Below are 27,032 nucleotides of genomic sequence, written 5' to 3'. Positions count from 1 at the left end.
ATTGTTGACTAAAATCGTTTCTTTACGTCCAAAAATCGAAGGAACCCCTGGGAATAAAAAGAATAAGGGTAGAATTGAAAGGAAAATAAAAACTTATGGCTACCGCTGTAACGTGTAATTTCCCCGATGTGGGATCAATAAAGTTTTTTATCCTTATCCTTTAACACTTAACATTTAAACCGCATGTTGGATATTGTGTTGTATAAATTTGTGTTGAGCATAACACAAATTTATATTGTTCTTCATTTATGGTTCCCCTAGTGTCCAGTCCCCACGATACTGTATTATTTTTGGAGCTCTGCCATTCAGACAAGAATAAATGTATAATTTAACCAAAGGTTCTGTCACAGCAAAAAAAACAACTGTTGCTATTCATTTTGCAGGCTCCGCATTCTCACTCCAAGATACCCAAAAATATCCTTTCGAAGATATAAAGGGTTGAAATCACATTTAGTGTAGCTGAATTACGTAAAGTTTTACAGAAATCTAATAAATAAAACAAGGAACTAAGGGCAGCTATTAGACTATTTTATTCATCCTGTTTATTGCAGCTTGATTCATTTCAAAAATAAAATGCAAATCACTTAAAGAGAAAATTAAGACAATAAAGACTGAGAAGACATTTTATTTGGGTAAATATGTTCCGACAGTACAAAATAAAGATGTAAAACAGGCAGATTACTAAAAACAGTCAGGTCCAAGTAAAAAAACTAGTAAGGGGGGGTATATTCGGACGAGGGGGTGTGAGTATTTCTCAATTTCAGAGGCGGAACAATCAAAGATATTTGCATTCAATGTTCATTAATAGGCATCTATTGTTTCTACATAAATCTGTTAAATACAGAACTCCTCCAGGTGTCCTGATAAAATGTTTAGTGTTGCATGCAGAATACTGGTGCATGCACTTGTGCCTGACCTCAGAACTGGAAACATCACCCCCCTCGCCCGGTCAACAGGACCTGAAAAAGCATCTGTTCTCTCTTGAGGAGCATTAATACAAAATTGTTAAATTTAAGTTTGTCTACAAAGGTTTAAACAGATCTATAAAAAATAAAAATAAAAAAAAAGCAGAAATAACAGTAGTTGTTTAACAAATCACGCAAACGTGTAACCTACAAAAAAAAGAAAGAAAAAAAAGGTATTTTTATGGCAGTGGGCCGTGGATTATTGAATCTTTTAGGTCAGCTGTGAAAAGAACAAATGCTGATCTGAAGGTTTGTTGGCCTACAGTCACAGTTATTACTCTACAGCGTGCTCCTGAAGTCACTGTCATAGCAACAGCAGCACAGGAAAGCAGATTTTTTTCTCTATTCTGTTCTCTCTTGACTGTTGGATCAACTTTTAGGACATGTGCACTTGAATAAAAATGGTGGATTCAAAATTGACTTTGACAGCAGACAGTAGCAACAGTGATGCGACCTGTGTGTTTAATATCCATAACAAGCCTGAGGATAGCAGTTTAACTTCTAGTCCTGTTTTAAGTCTTCAAATTTAAAAAAAACCCTGAAGTGTGGAAGTTGACATCTGCAGGTCAGAGTGAGACAACTTTGTAACTTTCTACATTGGTCGTGAGCATGGAAACCTTACATCCTTGAAAGACACCGACTGTTGACCGTTACTCCGGCAGTCTTGGGGCTTCTACAGCGGTCGCCATCCGACTACCTGACCTTCATATGTCAAACTGGCTGTTCTGATTTGGTGGGAGCAAAGGTGGTGGTGGCGGGCCTCCTTCTTCTGTTGCAGGGGGAGGAGGTGGTGGTGCTGTTGCAGCCACACTGGGGCTAGCTGTGCTAGCTTCCTGTGCAGCAGGGGGTTCAGTGGCTGCTGCTCCAGGGTCTGAAGAGGGAGGGGTCACGCTACAGTTACTTCCATCGCTGCTACTGGGAGGACCACTCTCCCTGAGGGGCTCTGAAGGAGGGGCTGCTTTATCAGAAAGGGGGTCAGATGAAGCACCCTGTGTTGGAGCAGGTTGGGAGTCTGAAGGGGTCTCTGCAGATGCTTCCTCATCTGTGAATAGTGAGAACAAAGCCTCAATTATTTAAATGTTGAAGGCTTCGGGGACATACTAATGTCCACAACAAAAGGTATGGATTTAGGTTCAGTGTTTTATGATAGTACCAATATTATATAAATGTGTAATAGAACAGATTGTTTTAAATGTCTTTTTGTATTGTTTTTACAGGTTTTTCACAAGCAGCTGCAGGTGGAATAGCTTACGCAGAAACTGTAAATTCTAGTAATTTCAAATATTAGCTAACATTACCGTATTTTTGCGACCACAAAGTCTTAAAAGTCTTAAATTTTCCTCCAAAATGGACGGGGTGCCTTATAATGCAGTGTGCGTTATGTGTGCATCGAGTTCCAAAATCTGTAAATGCTTTTCGGCTTTCGCAAAAGCCATTTCGGATACAGACGCAGAGGACTTTGATGGATTTGTGGATGAGCATAGATCAAAAAATAACGTGAGTACATTGCGAAATACACGCTAGCGTGCATGTTTTAAGCTAGCGTACCGGTATGCCTGCACTCTATAATCCAGTGCGCTTTATGAATGTGTTAAATACAGAAATGGCACCATAACTGAAACAGCACCTTTTAATACGGTGCGCCTTATGGTCGTGGAAATACGGTAATTAATGATGCATCATTTGTCAATGTTTTAACAATTTAGTTGCATTAAAATTGTAAAAAAAATAAAAAAAATACTGTTGCACAAGCACACAAAGAGAAACATGTTGTTTAGTCACAATAAAGGAAAAACCCTCCAAACACTGGTAGAGTATCCCTGAAGAATTCAGATTCAGGTCCTTTATTGTCCCACACGGGGAAATTTACAGTGCAACAACAGCAAGAGCACGCAGAGAAAAATAAGATAAAATCGAATAGAATAGAATTTGGAATATACAAAGAGGATGTATATTTACAATAATCCAGGTAAATGGATACTCGCCCCAAAGAATAAGATCATTATTAAATGTCAGCTGGGTGCATCTGTATTTAAAACTAGAAATATGTTTCAGTGCTTCTTACCCATCTCCATGGGTGCAGGCTTGTCCTCATCTTTGGTCCCTGAGTTTGAATTAGCAGAGTTCTGCTCTGCAGCTTTGTTTCCAGCGGCCTCCTGCTGCTGTTGCGCCTGTTGAGCTGCTTTCTCTGCCTGTTCAGCGGCCTCCCGCTCCCGCTCCTCCACGCGCCTCCTGGCAGCCTCCTCAGCAGCAGCCATGTCTGCCGCTAGCTTCTCCATATCCACCTCCACCTTCTGACTGCACAGCTACAGACACACACATGCTTTTAGTGATCCTTCATATCTGAACATATAAAGAGCGTTACTCCAACTAGGCCTTACACATGACGGAACACTATTTTTGATATTAGCTTTCTCTGAGTAAGGAAGCTGCTGCTGTACCCTCTTTAGCTCTGCATTGAATGAGTCTGTAGTTTCCAGAAATCTTCTCTTCTTGTCTTGATGACGATCCTCAATTTGCAGAAGTTCTGCTTCCAGCTTTCTCTGAATCACAAATACATAAAGGCAGAAACAGTTTATCTAGAGGCCAAAGATAAATGTTGTTACTTAGTATGTGCTGAGGAGAACATTGATCAATCATCAGGTCTCCTGCCCTGATAGTCGCCCGCAATTGTGTTCCACCTACCTGATGCACCATCAGAGACTGGACCTGCCTCTTCAGGACCTGCATTCGGGCCGTAGTGACGACTGAGCGGACGTCGGGCACGACAATCTCACTGAGGATGTCACTGATAAGACGGTGGTTCCTCTGGAAGCGAGAGGCCGCTGTGTGCTTCACTGAAAATCCATCATCGTAGTCTGGAAAGAGGAACGGATGTAAATGTGGAGGGACAATATGTAATGTGCCGTAGATCTGTCGAATATAGGGGTGATAACATGATTAAACCTATTCATATACACTAAAATCCAACTAAATGACCTTAATCCAAAACTTACCATCAGGGTCTTCAGCAGGCTGAATGCTCATGTACGGCTCTCCTTTGTCCATGCGACTCTGCCTCTGCCTGCTCTCCTCCTCCATGGCCGCCTCAGCCCTGTTCTTGGCGTTGACGTACGCCAGGTATGCCGGTGAGTTGTGGTACGCCTTCAGAGAGTCGTTATATTCAATCTGAGGAGGAAGAGAAAAGGAGCAGCTACGATTACAAGAGCCTGCCCTTAAACTCGATGCAATGTTCCAGGTTATCAATGTCACTGAACCAACAGCAGTTCCTGACTTGAATAGACATTTATTTGTTATATGCTTCAAATTAAACAGGAAGGTCTTGAAGCTCACCTTCTCAGCTTCGTACTCGTTTAGGTAATCCTGCTTCTCTTCGTCGCTCAGGTCCCTCCACATCCCCCCGATTATTTTCCCTATCTCCCACAGCTTCAGGTCTGGATTGGATGCTTTCACTTGGTCCCATACCTTGCAAGCAGACAAATGCAGGACACAAACACACAAGCACAAAAGGGAGCACACCCCCAGACAGACACACAAAAATAATTGGTTACTACAGAACACCTGCAGTTAAAATCATTCTATGTAATTCTAAAAGAATAATGGAGGAAATGTACATAGAGTCAGAGGGAACAGCTTTGGAAGAATGTAAACCAATTGAGAGCTGAGAGAACTACAACTTAAGACAACACACATGAATCACAGCAGTTTCACATTAAAAATAATCAGAGACTAAATTTGACCAAATATTCCTGCACTCTTTCTAAGAACTAAAACATGGGTGACGTGAAAACCAACTTTCCTTATTCAATAATATCAATACCCGTTAGTCTTATCCTATAGACCTAGTTAAATAGCCAATGGCACTACTAACAGTGCAATTATTAATTATATATATATCTAATTAAATAATTGCACTGTTATATATATATATAATTAATTATTAGTAATTATTTACTGGTGCTTTTTTCATGTGTAGTGCCCCGAACTGTTGGTACCTCTGCAGGTGGTGTTTTTAATGGATAAAAAAAAAAATCCAGTGGGAAACAAGAATCATTGAAGCAGCAACAAGCACAAAAAGGTGGGAAATTAAGGCAGAAGAAGATTGTGCATGCAGGAGGAAAATAAATTTGCTGTGATTTCTCTTTTATAGAAAACAAAAGCAGGATGTTTAACTGTTAGATTGCTGTAATAGAGTAGAGTCATCTCATCACTAGGAGAGCTGAGATGTGGTGAAGGCGTCATGGCTTGGCTGTTTCCCACCCTAAAACCCCTGTGAATTTTTCAGGGGATGGGAGGACAAGCAGTAAAAGCAGACACCGTGGATGGGTGTCTTACCTTCCTGCTTACCTTCCGGCTGTACCGCATGTAAGGCATCAGAGGCTTGTCTGGAGGTTTGGGAGGCTTTGGGACGGTGATGCCCGAGGAGTTCTGTGGGAGGAGAGAGACAGAAGAGGAGATCGGTAAAAACAGAGGACACAGTAGTAATGTGATCCCGGTGACATGTGTAGAAAGAAACAAATATACAAAAAGGCCCTGAAGACGTAGAACTGGACAGCCTTTTGCTATGGACATAAATGGATGCGAGTAAAATAGACAACAATGAAGGTAAACTGCACACAATGGACAGGAAGGATATTAGATATAATAAAACTATTTATTTACGAATTACCTGTTACTAGAAGAATGACAGAACAAGCATATATATATATAAAAATATGTTTGCACACGTTTTATGTATATGCAAATAAAAAATAGAAACTCAATGGCTGGAATATGTAATGATATGACATGTACTGATATCTGCAAGCATTGTAAACTCATTAAGAAATATACAGTGCAGTCAGGAAGGTTTTAGATCAAAGGGATACATATGGCAGTGTAAAACAATCTAAACTTCTGTTTTCACTTTCTCATTTTTGAGTGAAACTTCATTAAAAAAAATTTGATTCCCCCCAGCAAAAGACTCAACATTATCTAAAAAAGGGAATGGTTCTGAACATTTTCTAAACGGACTTTACTGGGTGAATACTTGGGTTATTTACTCTATAATGTGTGAATCTATGGCATTAAAGATATTGATGCAGCACGGTACAGCCTCGTGCTTTTCCAGGACAGGAGACAACATCTTAAAGAGCAATAATAATGATCTATAAGGGCAGAAGTGGATGCAGGATCATTGCTACTATGTGCAACAAGCGTAATGCACTACAACTTAAGCATGAGCTGTTTTTAATTCCCGCTGGTTCGCCTGGTTTATTAAAAAAAACATCTGGCAATATCTTAGTTTGGTTGGAACAGAGCATCACTTAAAGTACATTTTATTTATTCAAGAACGAAAAACAACGTGTAGCCAATGTTGTGCATTTACAAGGCTCAGCAAATTCTAAAAGTTATCAATCACCATCACTTCACTCCATTTGGACTCACCCATTAGTGATTGTGTCCATCTCAGACTTTCGTATTTCTAAGCCCCGTAAATACTAAAACCGTCCAATATTGAAACATTTCTCTACACAACTTGATTTATCCAACATAAATAAAACGTTGGATAAATGGCAGGAGAAATGATGGTGGCTGGCTCAAAAACAAACTGCGGGAGCTGTAACGCGGCCTGACTGTCATGACCCAGGACATCGACACAAATCCAAGAGTTTTCCAAATACTCATGACCTGGATTGATGTCTGCCTCAGTATTTGACAGTATTTAATACGTTTCTGGAAAATACAAACGGCTTCTTTAACTGGAGCCCATCTACTTAATTCTTGCTTTCCCCCAAATTCCCTCCATTAATTCATTACCCTGCTGGAGCCTCCGGAGCTCCCTCCCAGCCGGAGGTTGTTGTAGGCCAGATGGCTGTAAGGATTGTAGCCCACAAACCCTGGGGTGGAAGGCATTTGCTGATGGAAGACAAATGAGACAAAACACGAATGAGAAATGGTTCACAAACAAGAGGAGGAAGAGGGATAAACAGAAATAAGTGAAAGGGGAACATGAAATTATATAATGCTTATTGCTTTGCTTGTTTGTTTTCCATGATATGTCTTCATGCACGGCAAGAGGGGCAGCTGGCCAGCAGGCTGCCATCCCAGATGAATACACAACATGCAAACGTTAAAGGGGATTCACAGGTTGGCTACATGCTCACATCCAGCTCTTATTTAGCTATAGCTGCACTTCATCAGTCACGTGAAAATAGTCTTCCTGCCCATGGGAACGTTTATCAAACTGAAAAGAAACCATAAAATGTGGGGTTTAAACAAATTTACACAGCAGAGGTTGAAAGCGTTCCGCTCAAGACCTTTAGGATGTGCTAGTTAGACAGGTTAGTGGAGAGTGATGATGAGTTCCACGCATCTGCACCAATCACCATGTGCTCTGACACAGCAATTCGATGGAAGTTGTGCAAAGTGTAGGGACAGGTAGGAGGTGGATGGACACTAAAGATGTGGAGAGAGCCAGCACGACCGTGAGGTCTCCAAATGGGTAGTAAAATCAATGAAAACACTTACGGTTGCTGGGGCAGGGGGAGGGGGGGGAGCATATGACGGTCGCTCTGTGTGAGAAAGACAGAAGAAACACATGAGTTGTGTGCCCATTTCAAATCTTTGAAACAGGAACTCAATTAGTCCTTAATGAGGAATGATGTAATCATTACAACCATTAGACCAATTTAAAATTAAGCAAATGTTTACATTTCAGTCCAGACAAAAATAGCCATATAACCCTATTTTTTTTATTCCAACACAGTTAACTATTTTCAGGCTATAAATAATATTGTATTATTAATTTTTAAAGGCTTGTGGAGTGGGAGAATACATTATAAGATTTTTTTTTAAATCTACAGACATTATGAAAATAATATCAAAGTATAATGCTAGAAAAGCCACCAAATAGGCACCTGGAAAGAGATCTGAATTGTCTTTTTTTAATGGATAATGTTCAACTTAAAAATAACTGTACACGTTTACAAGGTTGTGTGTGTAATATAAATATATAAAACCAAAATTTAATCACCTGTTTGTTGGCCCATTATCAAATTTTACTTAAAATTTCATTATAACTTCCCAAGGACATGATTTAGGAGCCATTAATAGGAGTAGAGTGCGAGAAAGGACGTGGAATCCAGGGGAATCTACAGTGTAGAAATTGTGTTGACATTCTTGCCATGTATCTTGCAGCACAGACGATAATGGCCCACCACATCGTGGCAGCAGCACAGATTTAACATGAATCTGTGTTCAGGAATCATAATAGCACCTAAACATAAGCTGGACAAAGCATCTTTTTGAGTTACTGAAGCCAATACAACCACAACTGGTAGGTGTGATTGTGGTCATTTACCAAAATACTATAAGTCTTCCTGGCATATTGCACGAAATGGCTGCAATTCTAAAGACAATTTGGTGAGCACACTTAAAAATGACAATGGCTACTCATAAAGATAACCTCTGCAACAGTCAAATTCACACGAAACTCAAAGATATTAATAACTATCCGGAAATGTGGATTTGATCAACAAATAATTTAACAGATTAGTGAAAACAGACTTTCTACTGATTACACACAAAACAGAATGCCCAAATTGCTTTTAAAAATGACATTACAACTGTTACATTTATTTAATTAAATAAACAAATCATAATGTAATGTAATCTATTATTATTGACCAACAGTACCATAGTCAGAACTATTTAAATACTTACTTGACATCGTTGCTGAAGACTGGCCTAATGAGAGGACTTTGCTGCCATAATGAAACCCCTGGATGAGGAAAAAGGAGCAAATGCGCCCAAGCTCGTTACTTGATTTAGCCATAAAAATGTGCATAATCGACGGCAAAATAAACAACAACAATGAATGACACAATTCCCAATTCTCGGGAATTAGCAGCTAATGTTAGCCAACGCGGCCCTGCCGGATTTAATAAGACAAAATAACACAACACGTGGTCATGTTTATTTATTTACATCAATTCAAACGTTTAGAATATAAATGGTCTAAATCAACACACTTGCGTATATGAAGAGGAGTCAAAAGTCGGCAGTGTTTCAATAAACCTGCGGTATCAGGCTAAAGGACAAAGCAGGCTAGCGTTGCTACTTCTTATATGGAGGCAATGTGCTACTTTACTTGTAGCTGTATGTTATGGTTAAATGAATGTAAATTAAACGTTTGGTTTCGATAACATGAATCAGTACAGAACAAAATAATATGACTGTTAGATTTAACGTATACTCACACTATCCCTCTTTGTTCCCTCAAAAAGGCCGTTAGTTCCGCCTTTATCTCGCGACCGGAAGTAGTTATTTTCCAGTCCGCATAAAGTTTGTTTCAGAATAAAAGCTTGAAACCCTTGAAAATGTATGCTTGTATGATTGAATTGCTCCTGTTTTAATAATATGCAAATACACTGTAATAAGGATAGGTTTTTACTGTATTTTGTCTCAGCTACTAGAAATAAATGTTCAATTGTGTTCTTACTTTTAGTTTTTAGTGACTTTTCCCTTTCTTAGATCATATTTACTTATGCATGTATGATTTTGGATGATTTTTTTTCTAACTGATTGACTAATGAAGTGATTAGTAACTTTACCCAAACCCAGGCAGATTTAGTTTTTGCTTGGTGTTAATCACTACTTCAGAAAAGGACCGCTGAGAGATAGATCAGAGGATGGATGACCTTCGTCCTGGGAAGTGGTGACTGGTTTGTTAAGAGGAAATGAGGCTTTACAGGAGTTAATTAACTCTTCACAGACAGATTTTTTTTTCTTATTTTCGTATCACACTTTACTTTTTCCGATTATCATCCCCTTTGGGGGATAATGAAAGATCATAATGAAATCATCTCACTGAGAAAAATAGTTCACTTGTAGAATTCTTAGTTCCATATAGAGGGAATTTAGCTGTCCATGTTTGAATCAACATGTTCCAGAAATGTAGTATAGCCTCATTACACTCATTACATTTTTAAGCCTCATTACACTGTGTTTGTATAACCATGTGTGTTCTACTGATTTTATAATAAAGCAGTAGGAGTGGTTTTAAGTATAAAACAGAATGATTTAATAGATACAAATATGACTATTAAAGATTTCTGACACATCAAGTCTTCATTTGTCAGCACCATGTGTTTAGTTTGGCTTCATTATCTTTGTCCTGATTCTTTTTTTTGGTTAGACAAGTCTGGAATGTATCAGAATAGAATAAGAAAAGAATAAATTTTGCCAGCATTTGTAACCAGATGCCAGATCCGAATAAATATGTTGAATAAGTTGTAGATCAGTGGCGAGTCTGGGACTTACCAGTAAAAGGTCAAATGGGAAATAAATGTTGAAAAGGAGGAATGTCTCCTAAATACGAAGGTGATAAAAGCACATGTTCTTGAACGATGAGGAGAACGTGAAACATCTGGGTAAATGGAAGCATGATTTTGGTTTTAATGGTAAACTGAATTCAGGAAGTTGCGCAAAATTGGTACCTGATATTCACAGTAAAATAATCCAAAAACAGTCATGTGGGTATGAAATAGCAAGTTTGGTTGGCAGAAGCTGAATGATGATGGAAGGGGCGGCAGAGAAGCACAGAAGAGAAGCTGAGAAACACTCGCATTGACTGACCAAGAAGATGACAATATCACAACAAGAAGACAGGCACATGATTTATAAGGACCAATGCTCAAACCTCCTCCTTATCCTATCCAGCCTCCTCTGACTATTTCCCCTTATCCAAATTTGGCCGACTTCAACCTTCCTGAAACACCGGGTGTCCCTGACGTTAACTAAAGGGACTGAAGGACAAGAATTGAGACATGGGAAAACAGGACAAGTTTGGAATGTAACAAAGGTAACATAAAAGTCAACACAAATTGTGGGACGTGCAGACATTTTTCCAATGACCAAGTTTCCAAACCCATTTGGCACCTTACAAAATCCCACCACATTAGTTTACCGACCGTGCCGCAGGACATGCGAATTGGAAGAAGGGACTGAGTTCTTTCAAGCAGAATCACAATGCAGACGGCGAGGATGACGACGAGGCGGGGAAAGAGGTGGGGGCCTGCACAGCAATGCGTCCTTCAAGTGTGGTGAAGTAGGACACTGTTAAGAGACTGCAGGAAACAGGGGTGACAGACAGGAGGGCAGAAAGACTGACTTTAACCATCTAGGATCATTGAAATGACTAGACCGAGATCAGATGCACATGCACTAACACACACACACACACACACACACACACACACACACACACACACACACAGGCATGCACACACCTACATTAACACACTCAGGGTGATCAAAGAAAAGCATTACAACCCATAGAAAGAAAGAAATTGCCTGATTTGAAAATTAAGCTTAACTATGGTGTGAAAGATGGAGTTACTCTGACTGTAAACAGACACAGCGGAACATTTTTGTGTGACTTCAGAGCCACAAAAATGGTACTCAGCATCATTCTCTCCACTGGATCTATTTTTGTGTCTGCAAATGAAAAATGCATTAAGAAACGATGTCGGAACATGTTGACATTGAATCACCAATGAATCTACTGGGAAGAGATTTAATGCTGACTCTGGGAATTGGAGGGATTCCTTTTGAAGAAGGAACGACTGTTAATTCTGTGAATTATCGGTACAGCTACAAGCTAAGAACCACAGGCCCAGGCTCAAAAAGTAACCAACTAACACCTGTACTGCACCATGTTTTACAACCATAAACTGGTCCTGATCACAGATATGCGGAATATTTCTTCCATTCACCAGTGCCTACCTGACACATTTCCATTGGGACAAAACAGCGTGCAATTTAACACCTGATCAAGAAGAGCTGTTCCAGAAACAAACCTCTCCACATGTGTCCCTCACAAAACCGACGGGGTACTAATTGGGAAGATGCAGGAAGATTCAGGAAGGTGTGACAATACAAATAATTGGGGAGTGCCAAAGCATGGGGTAAGTCACCTAGTGTACAGGCACATGCACAAGCATTCAACCAGACAGCTGAAGAGACCCCAGAAGACTTACAATCAACATTGAGTAGATATATTTTTGACAGAGGAGGACAAGAGGAGGAACTGATGAAAGATATTCCTCCAGTAAATGAGATTTCTTTCAATCACTTTGCGGGTGTCACATGCCGTAGCTGTTATTCTAACCCAAAATAAACTGCCAGCACGATGCCTCTCATGCAAGACGGCGCTACAGTCTCACATTTAACCAATGAAGGTTGCACCACCAATCACCATTGTCTGAAATCCATCAGTGAGCAAGTGCTACAAAGACCTGAACATTACTCTGGCCAAGCAGCAGAGCTAAATGCCCTAACAGAAGCATACAGATTAGGTGCTTATTATGTGCTCATAGCAAATGGGCATTTTCCACATGGAAGTACAGCGGCATGGTGACATTGACTGGGAAAGATATGAACCACAAATATTGGATTCTAGCTTTGGTGGCTGGTACAACTCCCAGCTGCCATAGCTGGACTGTGCTGCACACACAAAATATACACATCAAGTATCTAATGGCGACACAAACGCTGATCAGACAGCAAGAGATGCAGACCAATATACACAGTGATAGAAGAGACGACACACTGATGACGGCATTTTGTGAAGTATGCAGCAGAATTCTATGAAATCAGACCAGCAAATGTGATTAAACAAGAATGAAAATCACATCTACAAATGACCACAGCACAAGCTAATCCTCCCCAAAACTCTGTTCAGGTGTGCAGCTATATTGAGCCATTGGCCATGCAGCGTCTCGAAAAAATGAATTAATTATTAATTATTGATCAATCAACACAACAACAATAACAACATAATCAGCAACAACAATAATAAACAACAATAAAGAAAACATTCACAGCTTATTGAGAAAAATGTGTGTGGCTAATTTCCAAAACCACAATATCCATTTCTATATGACTGTACAGATTTCATCCAGAAAAATAAGTGTGACGGGAAGAAAAATTGCGTAATAATCAAAGACACAAAGATGGATGGAAATATTTTCCTGTGTTCACCAGGATGCAGCAACAGTAGCCAAAGCATTGATAAATGAGATCATTTCCAGCTTCAGAGAGTGACAATGGGCCACTTTGTGTATAATGTACTTTCCCTAATAGCTAAACACCTGCAGACAGAACTAAAACGGGACCGGCAGAAAGATACAATGGCAGAATAAAATCTAAACTAAGAAGGCAATGGATGATACAGGAAAGAATTGCATGTCCTCTTTATCACTGAGCCCACACATAATGCCAACTAACACAGAATTGCCATCTATGAAATGTTTTATTCTATTCCAGCAGAAACCATTGAGGTCGCCGACTCACAACTGAGACCAGGAGACTGGGATTTCACCACGGTCATCGAGAAAAAGTTCTGCTGCCAACGGCAACGGCTGTAAAGAGTGCGTAAAGGAAGTCGTGGATCCATCACTCAGACTGGAAGAAAGCTGCACCACCAGATAAAGACAGAAGTCTGACTACAAAGGTGGGGAGAACCAATAAGGGCTGGCCGTCTCAACGTCAGTGAAGAAAGAGATTTAAGAGGAACGGGAACAAGATGGAACCCAAACGGTGGTTTGCATGTGCTCCACTGGGGTACCCAGAGGGGTGCCGGACCAAAGCAAAGCCAGAAACCAAACAGCAGGGATCTTTCCTTTTCTGGCGGTCAACCGTCAACAAAAATGTGGACTGGATAAGTTCCATCTATAATAACCAACAATGTTTTGCACATTTTGAGGTGCTGCTGCCAAAGGCATTGCAGAAAAACTGTGGCTGAGGTTTCACGCTTCTTTAGTGAATAGAGTGGGTTAATAATAATAATAATATTTTCTTATATAATCATATAATATAATATTTTCTTCACACACTCCTGTACATAATTTTTCATTTCTGTATATACTGTACGATGTACATAGCACTGTACATAATAGAACAGTCTTTTTTATTTTTTTTAGTACTTTCTGTATTGTACACTATGGGCTACCGCTGTAACGTGCAATTTCCCCGATGGGGGATCAATAAAGTCTTTTATCCTTATCCTTAACATCAATTCTGCTGCTGATCAATTACTGATCAGCAGCTTGGCTGATCAGTAATGCTCTTCCCAAGACCAAGTATCAACAGGCTGTACGGGAAGAAGGTGAAGAAGAACCCCAGATGATTGCTGCTAATGCATGAGCCTGACATAAACATAAGAGAAAATCTGATGCAAACCACTGTTTCAAGATAAAGTGTTAAAATATGTGGACTTGCTGTACAGAGAGAAGCACCATGGCTGTAAATAGAGTCTGGAAGATGTTGAGAGATGGAAAAAATTAAACTCTCACTGCTTTTCAACATGCAGAAGAATTCTGAAGACAAGGGGGCGGACAGGAGTGCTTCACGCTGAAAGCCTGTTTGGTGGAAGATAACAGGCCCTGCGAGAGTGCTGAAGACACACACACACACACACACACACACACACACACACACACACACACACACACACACACACACACACACACACAGACATCCACTGTGGACTGCTCAGATAAGTCTGGAATCTTTCAGAATGCTCAGATAAAACCATTGTAACAATCAGTGCAAGGAACCTGTCGCGCGCATACCAAGGTGAGCAACTGCATGCGAACATCTGCACGTTGAAGGAAGTTTCCAGCTTAGAACAGAGTAAAAACTTCAATACGGACAACTCTCACACCAAATGATTCCTGTGTGTAATTGTTAGTGGAGAGTTCATTTAAGGCTTGATCAACACATTGTTTAAGGATTTTTAATACGTTGATAAATGAAGGGAGGGTGTCTAACCTGGTCCTTCCAGCAGCATCACCAGACAGCACGGCACTTCCACAGATGTTAAAGACAGATGTTAAAATCTTAACTACATTCTACAGTATTTTGGTCAGATATTTTGCCGTTTTTGGACAGAAACATATAAAAGCTCTACATGGCAGCTGCTGTCAACAGTGTCTGTGTCTCTTTTGCTATTGGACAAGTTCATTTAACTTAAGCCTGAATGTCTGTCTAAATTATTCCACACTGGAGTGTTGCTACAACCTGAATGATGAAAAGAATGAAGCCGTTGACAGAATTGATATTTTGTTTTTTCATTGTTGTAGATCTATCTACGGAAGTTTGAATAGAAAACAGGGTGACGGGACCTCTGTTGGAGGGAAGGACTTTGGGAGTTGGAGATCAATATATAAAGGATTTGGAACAGGTTGAAACAGTGGACAGACCTATTAAAGATCCCAATGAAAGCCAGTGGCTTTATATGCAAAAAGTGTCGATATTTTTAAATCTGCCAGGTAAATCTTTAGGCAATTTAATAAATGTCTTCAGACTAGAGGCAAGAAAGACACTGCCTGTACAATTTTAGTACAGAAATAGAAATATGTTGTAGTAGTATTAGTAAAATATTCCTTTCCTCCTATTCTAAACTGAGATCCGGAGATCACATTAATAATTCAGGGTATAAGTGTTAGAGATTTATCTTTCTTTTATTTCTCCTCATTGATTCCCTCCAGCTATAACTCTTTATCAGCAAAACTTCTTGTAAAAGCTCTGAACGGCTCATAAATCCTAAATTATCATTTCAATGTCTTTAATTGTTTAAAATTGACAGCAGTTACAGGACTAAGACGCTAGAGGTCAGTCTGCGTTTATGGTATTGTGACCTCAAAGAGCAAGAGAGTGTGTTGCTGCGCTCTCAAACTCTGCATTCTACTAGCAAACTGGGGACATTTTTGCGAAGTGGGGACATTTTGGCTGATTCGGACGAATTCAAAGGAGTGTTTCAGGCTCGAGACGTGGTTTTAAGGTTGAAGTTTAGGTTAAGGTTACATTTATGATCAGGGGGTTAGTTTAGAGAAGGAGCTGAGGAATGTTTTATATCTACGAATGTCCGCACAACGATTGAAGTACAAGGACGTGTGTGTGTGTGTGTGTGTGTGTGTGTGTGCGTGTGTGTGTGCGCGTGTGTGTGTGTGTGTGTCTGTGTGTGTGTGTGTGTGTGTGTGTTAAACGTTAAATACTTTATTGCTTAGCCAATTTCTGTTATATTGCTATTTTAATTTTGTATTAAATGTCCTAATACAGTTAATCATCATCTGCATCTTTGGTATTCTGGTCTGGAAGAACTGAGGAAGAGGATGACATATATGTCTTTATTTTACTATTACTCATCACCATCATCATCACCATCACCATCATCATCATCATCACCATCATCATCATCATCATGACAGATCCTCTTGCTGTTGCCCCCTTTCCTGTCCTACATTAGCAGTGTCCCCACATGTTTCTCGGGCATCCAAGCGCAACACATCAACACATCTTCTGTTCTCTTTACAGTCAAAACTGTGATTTGAGCAGCTTAATGGCCATTATTCCAACAAAGGAATGTAATTTGATAGATACAAATTCTTACATATTCCGCTGGTAACTCAGTCTGTCAGGAACTGGGCCAGAACACCTTCAGAGTATTGCTGAGGTACCCTTGAGCAAGGGACCAAACCCACAAATGCTCATATAGGTCCTGCGATGAACTGGCGACTCATCCAGGGGAGGACGTGCCCATCGTGGACCCTCTGTGACTCCAAAAGGGATGGCGCGGTTAAGAAGATGAGATGTGAAATTCTTAAATATTAATTAATACACTTAATTGTAACCAATAGACCTGAAAACTGACAATGATGAAAATAAAGGTCAGTCTGGACTGTAGCTGTGATATAGTCCAATACTATTGCACATTTATTATAAATATAGTCAGTAAAGAGACAGGAATATTACACACAACTGCGCCCTCTGTTGTTTGCTAAAGGACATAGCAAATCAACAACTGACCTTTATTCATTTATTATCATAACTAGCCTGTCCTGTAGCTGTAGATATTTTTCAAGAGGGTTCAGAGGGGTCCCGATAGGAATGTTAACATTAATTCTTAAGCTTTCTTTCTTTCTCTCTCCCGTTCTTTGTGCTTCTCTGCACAGCATTTTTAATCTGCCTTTGTGTTTGTAGAGTCCCAATTGTATCGTTCCAACATATTTGTGGTTATTCTATTCATCATTTTTGGTATGCCACGTTTGTTGGATGCACCAGTTATTACCTGGCCACGGTTTATACTCAGTTCCACTCACTCTGTCCTCAGTCAATGTCAGAGGAATTTATCATTGAAAAGTGAGTTTATATGAAATGTGCCTCTTCATCGTTGACCTTGTTAAAGAGATGGCAGCCAACACACCCACACACGTTTCTTTCTTGTCTTATTTTATCTCCATTTTTCTGTTCTATAGGGTTCTTGTTTTTTCCATCTACCTAATTAATATCCTCTTTCACTGCCTGCACATACTCACTTTTTGTTTGTTGAATGGTGTCAATTTTCAGTCAATTAAGTGTCCCACAGCGTTATTAATATCTTTTCTTTATTTGACAATGCAATTCCTCATTGAACACCATCATTCTGCACACAACTGACACATGCAACACAAACGAAGCGTGCGGCTGATGGCAACAATGGAGGCGGCATCAGAAGAAGCGTAGCGGTGCACAGACACGGTGGTCATTCATCGACCGGCGAGTTGACAGCACCACCAACCCACCGACAGCGATGAATGTGAACCGGAATCCTGCTGAGCTGTATTCCATGTGAGCTTCTCCAGTTACAGGAGCAGACATTATCAGGACGAAATAACATATGGATAAGTGGACTTCCATGAGCTGAGGTTTTATACTGATGGCATTTTAATGCCACATCTGTTTTCTCTTTTTGCTGGTTCAACACAGGCAGAGGCAAACACTGTTGTTCGCTATATTTAGCCTGCAGTCCACTTCATGTTGCAGATGAGCTTCCCTCTCTTTGACCCCAAAGATCACACACTAACATGGACTTTGTCAGTGCAAAATATGAAAACAAAACATCGAGAAGGTGCTAGCTGCTAACATTAACACTAGCTTTTTGATTTGAACTTTACACATTGATGCTGATACAGTCTAATGAGTTTTAAATAAACTATCTCCATTTAAAGGCTGGAGAAATCTTGAAATAGATATGTGACCCTCCAAAGCTTCTTAGTGAGCTTTCCTGAATGATCGGAAGAAACGATTGTGACATGGGCTGCTATGTGAGCAGCCAGCCCCTTTCACTATTAAAAATACAAAAAATATTCAACGGATTTAAGACGAAAAAAGAAAACAATGAATTTACTTAGTCGCTGAAAGCTACTGTATATGAGAAGATGGGTCTAATTGCCTCGAGTTCTTCGAGAAAAAGCTCTTTCGAGTTTCTCTTTGTTGCAGAAATTAGTCATTAAGATGTTTCTGTGATAGAACGAACGAGTCCCAGTAATCAAGTCCTGCGGAAAGTATTGAGAGCAGGTTTTAAATGGTAAAATTGCAACACCTTGAAATCCCATTGGAAGATGACCTTGAATGTTCCTGAAAACTAACCAAAGCGTGGCGGTAGATTCTATTCACGACTCTTCATTTACCATAACTTCAAACTGCCACAGTTGTCATTTAAACTGTACCTCTAAAGCCTGTAGAGCTGCCAGTTTTGTTCAGAACTGCCAAAGAATTCAGTAAACGTGTTAATATATCATGCTGTCAAGCCCTTTTTTTGTTCCCCAGAAAAACACGATGAAGGTCCTAATATCGATGGCTGTGTGGAAGAAACACAAGTTAGGGAAACAAGCGTTCTTACACATGATATGGTACAAAATATGAAATAGTGTTATGTCTTCAGAAATGTGCACTGACACATGTGGCTGTTCTGAAGGGAGCTCAAGTGTCAGGGTACACTCAACAGTCGATGGTTTTTCGGAGACAAAACTCACCGACAGCGTTGAATGTTCCCCAAAGACTTGACAAAGTCGTGTCGACAGCCAGCTGTCACGCAGGCTGAAGGATGCTGAAACAGGGAGAGACGGCAGCTCTGCAGGTGCACGCACGCTTCAGCCGGAGCTGCGGTGGACACCGAAGCAGCTGCTCTGGTGGAGCACAGCAGCAGAGCACGCTCCAATCCAATTTCAAAAATGATGCATTAGTCGTGACGGTCATCAACATCAACCAGATAAGATCTGCCAACTTCCTGTTGTTGATCACTATGATTTGGCTCAGCTGCACCTTCGCCATGCCACAGGATGCTGTGTCAAGTTGTTTTTTTCTGCTTTTTCAGGAGGGGGGGGGGGGTGCCTCATTGTGCAGGACTCAGCTGGACTTGTTTCTCTGGTTGGCATTTTTTAATTTCTCCATTTTTTACTTTGTGCACCTTTTTCCTGACAGGATTGTACCAAAACAGCTGCAAATCCTACTAAACAAGGTTACATTTACAAGTGCTGAGATCCCATTTAGGTACTTGCCCTGTAATCATGTTGACGTGAGCGCAGCCTGACTGACGGCTGAACAATTCCACAGTTGCTGTCGTGCACCCGTTGATTTGAGATGATGTCACCAGTGCACGATGGCCGGACCGTCTCTCTGACTTCAGTTTTTTCACAGTTCTGGTAGGAAGCAGTGACGAATTGCCCTTCGTAATGATCTCCACTAATCACATCACTTCACATGGATTGACTTTGACAAATGATCGTTATACACTTATTATAAGTGCTGTTTTGTATTACATACACACACATATCATGTAGTGCTCTATGAAATGTCCAAGAGCAATGAGTTTATTCAATTAAATGCTTAGTATCTTTAAAATCTTCAAATCAGCTACTCCCGAGCCTTCATGCAGCACATTAAAAATGTATATAAAAAACTTAAAGCATAACAGACCTTTTACACCACAGTCACAATATTGAGAGATCACAGGTAAACGCAGGTGTAATACTGTCACAAATTATATGAAGGCTCCATTTAGAGCGTCGGGGCCTTCCTGAAGACACATCCTGCACAAGAACAGCACCTTGAATCCATTTTTCTGACTGGATCACAACCTTAATTCATTTGGAGCACCTGTGATTATCCTGCAATTCCATGCCCAAATGACAGCTGTGAAGAAGTTCTATTTATGGTTGCCTCTCAGTGTGACGAGCAGAGCATCTGAAATGATCAGATTGTGCTGCTCTTGGTGCTTTTTCCACAAATGTTAATGTCAGTGCATCATGACTTCAAAGCCTACAAAGGATTATGGTTATTTTCTCTCTTAGTTCACAGTGGATGCTAATAATGGCACAATTTCCATTTTGCTAATGCAAAGAAAGAGCAAAAGCAGCTCCACTGGTCATACAGTGGGAAAGCTCGTGGCAATCACTCAACTGGGTTCGCTTCTCTGTTGTCGGCCACGTCACAGGGTTGTCAGTTGAGACCGCCTCTGCGACAGCGCTTGCCAAACAGCCACTGCAAGAAAAGTATCCAATCAAACATGTGCACGGTTTATGCAGGCGGTTATTTTTGAATGCAAGCTTAAGGCACGGCAAACATATCCCTGTTCGTGTGATTTGCCTGCAGCCTTTTAGTGAGACACTGGCTGGAGTGGTTGCATTTTAAATATTGAATTTCACAGCATAACGTCTTGTTGGCGAGGATGGGGTGGGGTGGGGAGGTCAAGGGTGAGCGAAGAGAATAGGAAGGGTGAGTGGTGGTGGGGGTGGCGGGTGACCGTCTGGGTGAGAGGAGTGTTGATCGATTCCAGGCTTGGTATTTTCCAGACAGGCTGAATGGTAAAGGTCAAAGGTCGGCTGCTCTTGTTTCCTATGAAAGAAAGGCTGTGTGTGTGTGTGTGTGTGTGTGTGTGTGTGTGTGTGTGTGTGTGTGTGTGCTTGCGCTCAGTCAAAATTGGTTTCTTAAATTTGTTGATAAAGAGAAAGAGGCATGTAAAGGCTCGTGTAAAGAAATGTAGAGCATCACATGACACGTCCTGCGAGGTTCAGATGAGGTATTCATTAAAAATGTGCCTTGCTGAATCACTGATTGTGCAGGCAGGTGGCTGAGTGTCTTGCTCAAGGGTATCATCAGAAAGATAAAAATAATGCCAGGCTGCACCACTGCAATGGCTGCTGGGATAAAATCTGCCGGTCTGTATTCGGCTCCACCTTAACTGTTGCTGCCTGCGGCTCTGTGATGATAACACGCACGCACACGTGTACATGCAAGGACGTCCTATCAGCATGTACACAGGTGACTTCACAAATTGTATGCCTGAACACACACCCAGTAATGGTGGTGGACAAATGCATGTAATGCAATGTAATCTCTTAAAATGTAGTCACACAAACACACACCTACGCACACACACAGTGTGTAAGGGATGTTACATGCATGTGTGTACATTAATACACCCTCCCTCTCTCAAAATCCCACGCAATTGTCCAAGTCCCATCTATTAAATTAACACCGCTTATTGTGTATGAGTGCATGTGCATGGCTGCGCGTGAATGCATGTGTGTCTGAAGGAGAAGACAGATTACGGTGGCAGGACTGGGAGGTAAATAATGGGGGAGTGGGGGGCGTAGAGGGTGGCAGAATAAGGGTGGGGGGAAGGCGAGTAAGTGTGTGAGTGGCCTTCGTCCATACCTCCCTCCCTCTTTCACTCACTCTCCCACACAGTTGCTGCCCCTCCCCCACCCGGGACTTGAACCCATGACCCCCCGGTGAATGAGTTCAAGGGAGGCACCGCCATTTCTGTGGAAACTGCTGCACTAATGTGTCTACATATGTGTGTCTACATATGTGTGTCTACATATGTGTGGGTGCGGGTGTGTGTGGTTGTGGTGGTGGTGGTGGTGGTGGGGGGGGGGGGGGGGGGGTGGGTAGTTGATGTTGGTGAGACTTTCATTGATAGCATGTCTGACAGACTAGACGCAAAGTGTTTTTTGGTTTTTCTTAAGTTCAAGGTACACTTAGATAAACAATACGTGTAAACGGGTACGTGTGTGAGGTGTAACACCTCCCCCCTTTCTTTTGCGTCTGGGTGTGTGACCAAGTCTGCATCTCTCTACCTGGCCCAGACTCGATCAATACTTCAATCTAATCGACATGCACACACACACACACACACACACACACACACACACACACACACACACACACCACACACACACACACACACACACACACACACATGCAACATGAATATCTACACAAGTGAACAATGTGCAGCCACATGCTCAGCTGCAGCGTACACGTGTAAATAAAAGCATGAATGAAAAACCTCTTTGCGCGGATGCGTGCGCGGATGCGTGCACGGCAGCGTTAGCGTGCATGCAACCTCTGGCGTCCTTTACTCCACTCGCACGCTCAGCTCGCCACTCTTTCCTCTGCCTCTCTGGGCGTTCCTTTCTCCCCGACGTTGCATCATGCGTTCGCATCAGTGTCGGCAAACACGCTGACACACTGTCACATCGTGTTAATGTCTGCCAGCTAAGCAGGCGCTCTCTGGCGCAGCCACAATGGAAAGTAAAGATGTCAGGGTTGAGAAACCCCCAACACCAACACCACCATTCCACGAATAGAACACCCAACATTAAAAAAAAAGGAAATTAAAGACGCAAAGGGACTCACCCTAAATCCCCTTTCGCAGGAGTGCCTCTGTTTCTCTCTGCATTCCTCTGTTGTTTTTTTGCAGCTCCTTCTTTTCTGATCAGACTGAAATGCCAAGTCACCCCTATCTCTCTCTTTCACTCTCTGTACATCCTGTTTTCTCTCTGTTCCGCTCTGTCTGGTGTTTATCACAGTTTCCCCTTTCTTTCCCCTCCCCAGTCGCTCTCCTGTGTCTTCTTCATCCTGCTGCTGGAAACTGCAGACTGTCTGGATAGACACAGAGAAAGAGAGAGCGAGAGAGAGAAACAGAGAGAGAGAGAGAGGGAGAGAGAGAGAGAGAGAGAGAGGGGAGAGAGAGAAACAGAGAGAGAGAGGAGCAAAGGGAAGTGTAAACCAGGACACACACAGCCTCTGTCAGTTTGAATGAATATTGTGCACACTTGGCTTGTCTTCCTTCCCCCTCCTCCTTTGCTCCCCTTTCCCTTCCTCTCTCTTTCTGTCTGCCTCGCAGACACCCCTCCTCCACTCCTCTCTCTCGCTTTTCCCCTCACTATCTCCTCATCCTCACTCCTTCGCTGCTGCCGTCTACATACATGTTCGCACTCCAAGACTCACTGACATTGTAGCCTTGCATTCTTTCCCTCTTTCTCTCTCTCTCTTTTCCCCACACTTTCCCACACTGCTAGCCCTTTTAGGCATATTTTTCTGCTCATAGTTATTGATCAGTAATAACCACTGGAGTTGTAATAGGGGGGTAACACATGACCGTACAGTGCAGTATAGTTCAAGTGTAATTTTAAATCTGTACATTTTGGGTTACCTGCATATTTATGGCTTTAACATCAAATCAAGGTAAAGCATCCTGATTGACCTCTCTCTTAATGGGATAATTACCAAGCTGACCGGTTACCCTGGGACACACTGATTCATTCACACTGACCGGTTGTAGTTGATGACAAAGGGGGAAGTGGACTGGCTGTAGTGGAAGACAGAGGCTAAATGACTGGTTTTAATGAGACACAAAGGATAAATGAACAAGTGAGACAGGATAAACGCACTGGTCAGGATGAAGAGACAGCGCTGAGGCATCTTAGTCAAAGTTTCAGGTATATGTCCAGTTTTTTGGAGGTATTCTGTCCAAAGACATGAACATTAGATTGATTTGGGACTCAATATGAGAGTTGTGGAAGTGAGTGTGTCTTGGCTAGTGTGTGGCAACCTGTTCTGGGTGCTCTCACCCTTGACTGGGACAGGCCCCCCGCTATCTAAGACCCCGCTCAGGAAAAAGCTGCTCTAAACAGAAAACAGATGGAGAGACAAAGAATTAATGGACTGGTTATACGGGGACACACAGTCAAAATGGGCAGGTTAGAAAATGGACACAAAGCATGAATGAACTGTTCTAATGACACAGAAGCTAAATGGGCTGATTGTAATTAATGATCTAACAGGAAAGTTGTCAAAACACAAGTTAAATTTAAAAAATATCCATCAATAACTTCTTAATTTTAAATCTTTGCACATGTCCTACTGACCTCTGGGTGCAATTTTAGTCTCCAATAATAAAGTAATAAAGGACCATACAGTATATGTGTAAAGTAAATTATGCCACATGTTTCTTAACTAATTGGTTTACACCCTACATACCTCTGCTTTTTGCTGTCCATCTAAATATGGCAGTCTGTCAGTCAAATTAAATTCAGATTTTATACATTTAAAGGCAAACTGAATACAAATAAAAACAACAGAAGAAGAACCTGACCCGACAGGGAGGGGATTCATACCACTGATGTGAGAACCTTTTGGGGGGTTTTTTCTGCATGAACTTGTCATTGAACTGGGGCAATTAACACTTCCAGAATGTCTGTGGAAGAAGTGCAGGGCAGTAATCTAGTTTCCAACTGTAATCTATAAACTCTGACCTGAGGAGGTGAGCCCTTGTTGTGGGTGACGGGCAGAGCAATAAGTGCAGTCAAAACAAGCCATGTTTTTCTCTCTTAAACCTAATTGTGTGGTAAAAAGCAGTTTTATCCACGCTAAAAATAAAGCTGAGCACCTCTTCTGACACTTAAACACATCCCACTTGTTTGGTTTCATGGAGGTCCAATCCATCACATTTTCTGTTCTTTTAAAGACTGATGGGTTTTGTCACTTATTGAGTGATTTCTTTGATATCACGGTCTCTTCCTACATTTCTCGTACACCATTCCTTTGCCCTCCTCCAACTCCCGCAGCGTATCCCCCACACTCTCCATCATCCTTCCTCCTTAGTTCCTCCTTCCTTAGTTACATATTGATTAGGTCACTAAGTGTGTGTGTGTGTGTGTGCAAGTCTGGTCCTGCTGTGGTCAATGAGGTCAACGCTGTGGCCAGACAGACATCCCCACCCCCTGCTCCTTCATTTTTTTTTTTTTTTTTTTAAAAAAAGCCTCCTCTTTCACCTCCTTCTGAGAACAGGCGGGTAAAATCACCATCTGAGTGACACCTTTAACTCCTGGTAGCTGACAGCAGCATGTGAAAACATCATCACATCAGACCACGAGCTTCCTCTTGCCCCGACAAAATGATCTTTAAGTTGGAAAAGAAAATAAATGGTGCCCCCCGATTCCATTCTAATTTCACATCACAGTGACAAAATAATGGGGAGTCCAAACACTGGTTCTGAGTGCAATCATTAAAATCAAGGACATGTGCTGTACATTGTTATTTGAAGATGGTCAGATGATACTCATCTCTTCAGCAATGTCTCTGAGACAGGGAGGGGGCAAAAAAGCACAAAGCAGCGTGTTTTTCAAACACCACCTGACAGTAACCGCACTCACTGACCCCTTACGGCTGACAGACTCGCTGTCTGTGTGGGGGAGGGGGCAGGATGGATGGGAGCACAAGGGTCGATAGAGGTCATAAGGCATAGATAGAGGGAAATGCTCGCCGAGGACGCTCAAAAGGATACAGCGCACGAGGAGGAAGGCAACAGAGACAAAGACAACGGGGTTTTGGTAGTTATACACTTGTAGCATAGTGGAAACCTGCAGAAAACAGGGGTTTCTAATAAAGAAAACTTTATCTTTTGTTCCAATTATTCTTTATATGGGGGGTTAGGACCTCAGCTGAGATCAGGACGCCACAGAGAGTCTGTGTGTCATTGATTCAACACTCGGATCAATAGACAATTTACACATTCGTGCACATTAGGTGAGTCCTGACTACCGGAGATTCTCTTATTTGTCTGATGCAGCGGTTCCAGACTGTGATATACTGTACTTACCATTAGTGGCATCATTGCAGGCAAAATTTGTGAGTTAGGCTCGTATTATCCATAATTGAATATACTGTAGACATAAATATAGAATTGTGTCTTACATGTCTGCATAGATGACTGTATAGATGTAATGTAAGCATAAAAAGAATGTGCAGGTTAGAAATGATGTCTGTCAGGTGGTGGAAGGCTGAAGTTTATCAGGACTGAAGATCCCACACACCAAGTGTCAAGTGTTCCTTTAGCTGTATTAGTATTTGACAGCTTTAAAATTACTGTCAGTCACTTTAAAATGATTCAGTTTCATAGTTTCTCGTTTACATTTGTTCTACATAGACACAAACATGTTTTTGTGTTTTGCATTCCTTCATTGAGTTTCCTCATATTTTCCACTTCTAGATGTATTTTTCTCAGTTGGGGTTGATTATAACTGAAAAGGAGGTTTAAAGGAGCTACCCCGTACGTGTAAATATATGTAGTCTAGACTGATAATATCATAACATTCTTATGAGCGACTCACAAGAAGCGCCTTTGCAGGAACCATGAATACGTTGGTGTTATAGCGCCCCCAAGTGGTTGACTCTTAAATCTACAGCACTGTTTAAATGGAACATTTCTCAGCGCTTAGAAGAACAGATCACCCTCTGACTCAATCTTAAGGACATCTGATAGTTGCATCCAGCAAGTACAATTATTGACATCAGTTTTGATCGTTATGTCCTGTTTGTCTGGGTCATACTTGCTCACTGTGTCGTCAATACTAACAAGCTCAACTGTGAAGAATCTGAAAGACCAAAATATGGTGACTATCACACGATCCCCTCGATTACAATACTGTTCCACAGTAACTTTAGGGTGTTTCTACATTAAGAAGATCTATTGTATCATGACAGATGTAATGTCATGGAGCGCTGCTGGTTTAATACAACACCAGTACATTTTGGTGTACTCAACATGTTATTATAAGTACATAAATAAGTTAAACTTATATTAAAATTAAACTATTAAAAAAATTAAACTTTTTTCCAGTTTTCCCACCAGTACAATGCAGTTGTGTTGATATGATATCCAATATGGATATTTTCAATATTTAATGACTTTTAAGTCTTATACTGTATTTAAATATGGGTGAAAAGCAGTTTTTCTTTGAATCTGACCACACAAGCACACATAGTAAAAAAAAAATACTACCTGAAAAATTCTAGCCTTTGTAATATACTAATTTGAAAACATCAATAAAGTATTTAAATATAGCACTGATTATTTTAGATCCCATATTCTAATTTTGTCAAAGCTCATGGTCAATAAAAACAATAGTG

General features: G+C 41.1%; 2 protein-coding genes and 1 long non-coding RNA gene across 7 annotated transcripts in view; all 3 read right to left on the bottom strand.

Moving 5' to 3' along the window:
• Positions 1-6,732, bottom strand: part of caskin1 (CASK interacting protein 1) — a 209,578-nt gene extending 202,846 nt beyond the window's left edge. The window contains exon 1 of the mRNA XM_057015782.1: positions 6,729-6,732. The gene's annotated coding sequence lies outside the window, so the exon portion shown is untranslated. The remainder of the gene's footprint in view (positions 1-6,728) is intronic.
• smarce1 (SWI/SNF related, matrix associated, actin dependent regulator of chromatin, subfamily e, member 1) lies at positions 608-9,335 on the bottom strand. 5 transcript variants are annotated; one of them, XM_057015815.1, is made up of 11 exons: positions 9,206-9,335; positions 8,670-8,727; positions 7,476-7,519; positions 6,765-6,863; positions 5,301-5,393; positions 4,299-4,430; positions 3,962-4,133; positions 3,651-3,823; positions 3,407-3,508; positions 3,031-3,271; positions 608-2,007 (listed from the first exon to the last, which is right to left on the bottom strand). In XM_057015815.1, the coding sequence occupies exons 2-11, from the start codon at positions 8,674-8,676 to the stop codon at positions 1,670-1,672; spliced, it is 1,401 nt and encodes a 466-aa protein (XP_056871795.1). In that variant the 5' UTR covers positions 8,677-8,727; positions 9,206-9,335; the 3' UTR covers positions 608-1,669. The 5 variants fall into 5 exon arrangements, with proteins under 5 accessions (XP_056871795.1, XP_056871797.1, XP_056871796.1 ...); XM_057015817.1 differs by having other exon boundaries at positions 5,313-5,393; positions 9,206-9,334; XM_057015816.1 differs by lacking the exon at positions 9,206-9,335 and adding an exon at positions 8,978-8,995.
• Positions 9,336-17,378: 8,043 nt separating this feature from the next.
• LOC130515518 (uncharacterized) lies at positions 17,379-22,848 on the bottom strand. The gene is made up of 2 exons (XR_008947202.1): positions 22,476-22,848; positions 17,379-20,312 (listed from the first exon to the last, which is right to left on the bottom strand). It is a non-coding gene; the product is annotated as an uncharacterized LOC130515518 (long non-coding RNA).
• Positions 22,849-27,032: the final 4,184 nt, after the last annotated feature.

This window comes from Takifugu flavidus, chromosome 18 (assembly GCF_003711565.1).
Source record: "Takifugu flavidus isolate HTHZ2018 chromosome 18, ASM371156v2, whole genome shotgun sequence".
Lineage (NCBI taxonomy): Eukaryota > Metazoa > Chordata > Actinopteri > Tetraodontiformes > Tetraodontidae > Takifugu > Takifugu flavidus.
Note: the sequence above shows the minus strand (reverse complement) of the source record. Positions and strands in the feature narration are given on the sequence as shown.

Coding starts and splice junctions, on each gene's coding strand:
- smarce1 (XM_057015815.1), bottom strand. Junction 3,272..3,406: donor TCAATGCAGAGCTAAAGAGG/GTACAGCAGCAG, acceptor GTGTGTCTGTAG/CTGTGCAGTCAGAAGGTGGA. Junction 2,008..3,030: donor GCCTGCACCCATGGAGATGG/GTAAGAAGCACT, acceptor CACTATTCACAG/ATGAGGAAGCATCTGCAGAG.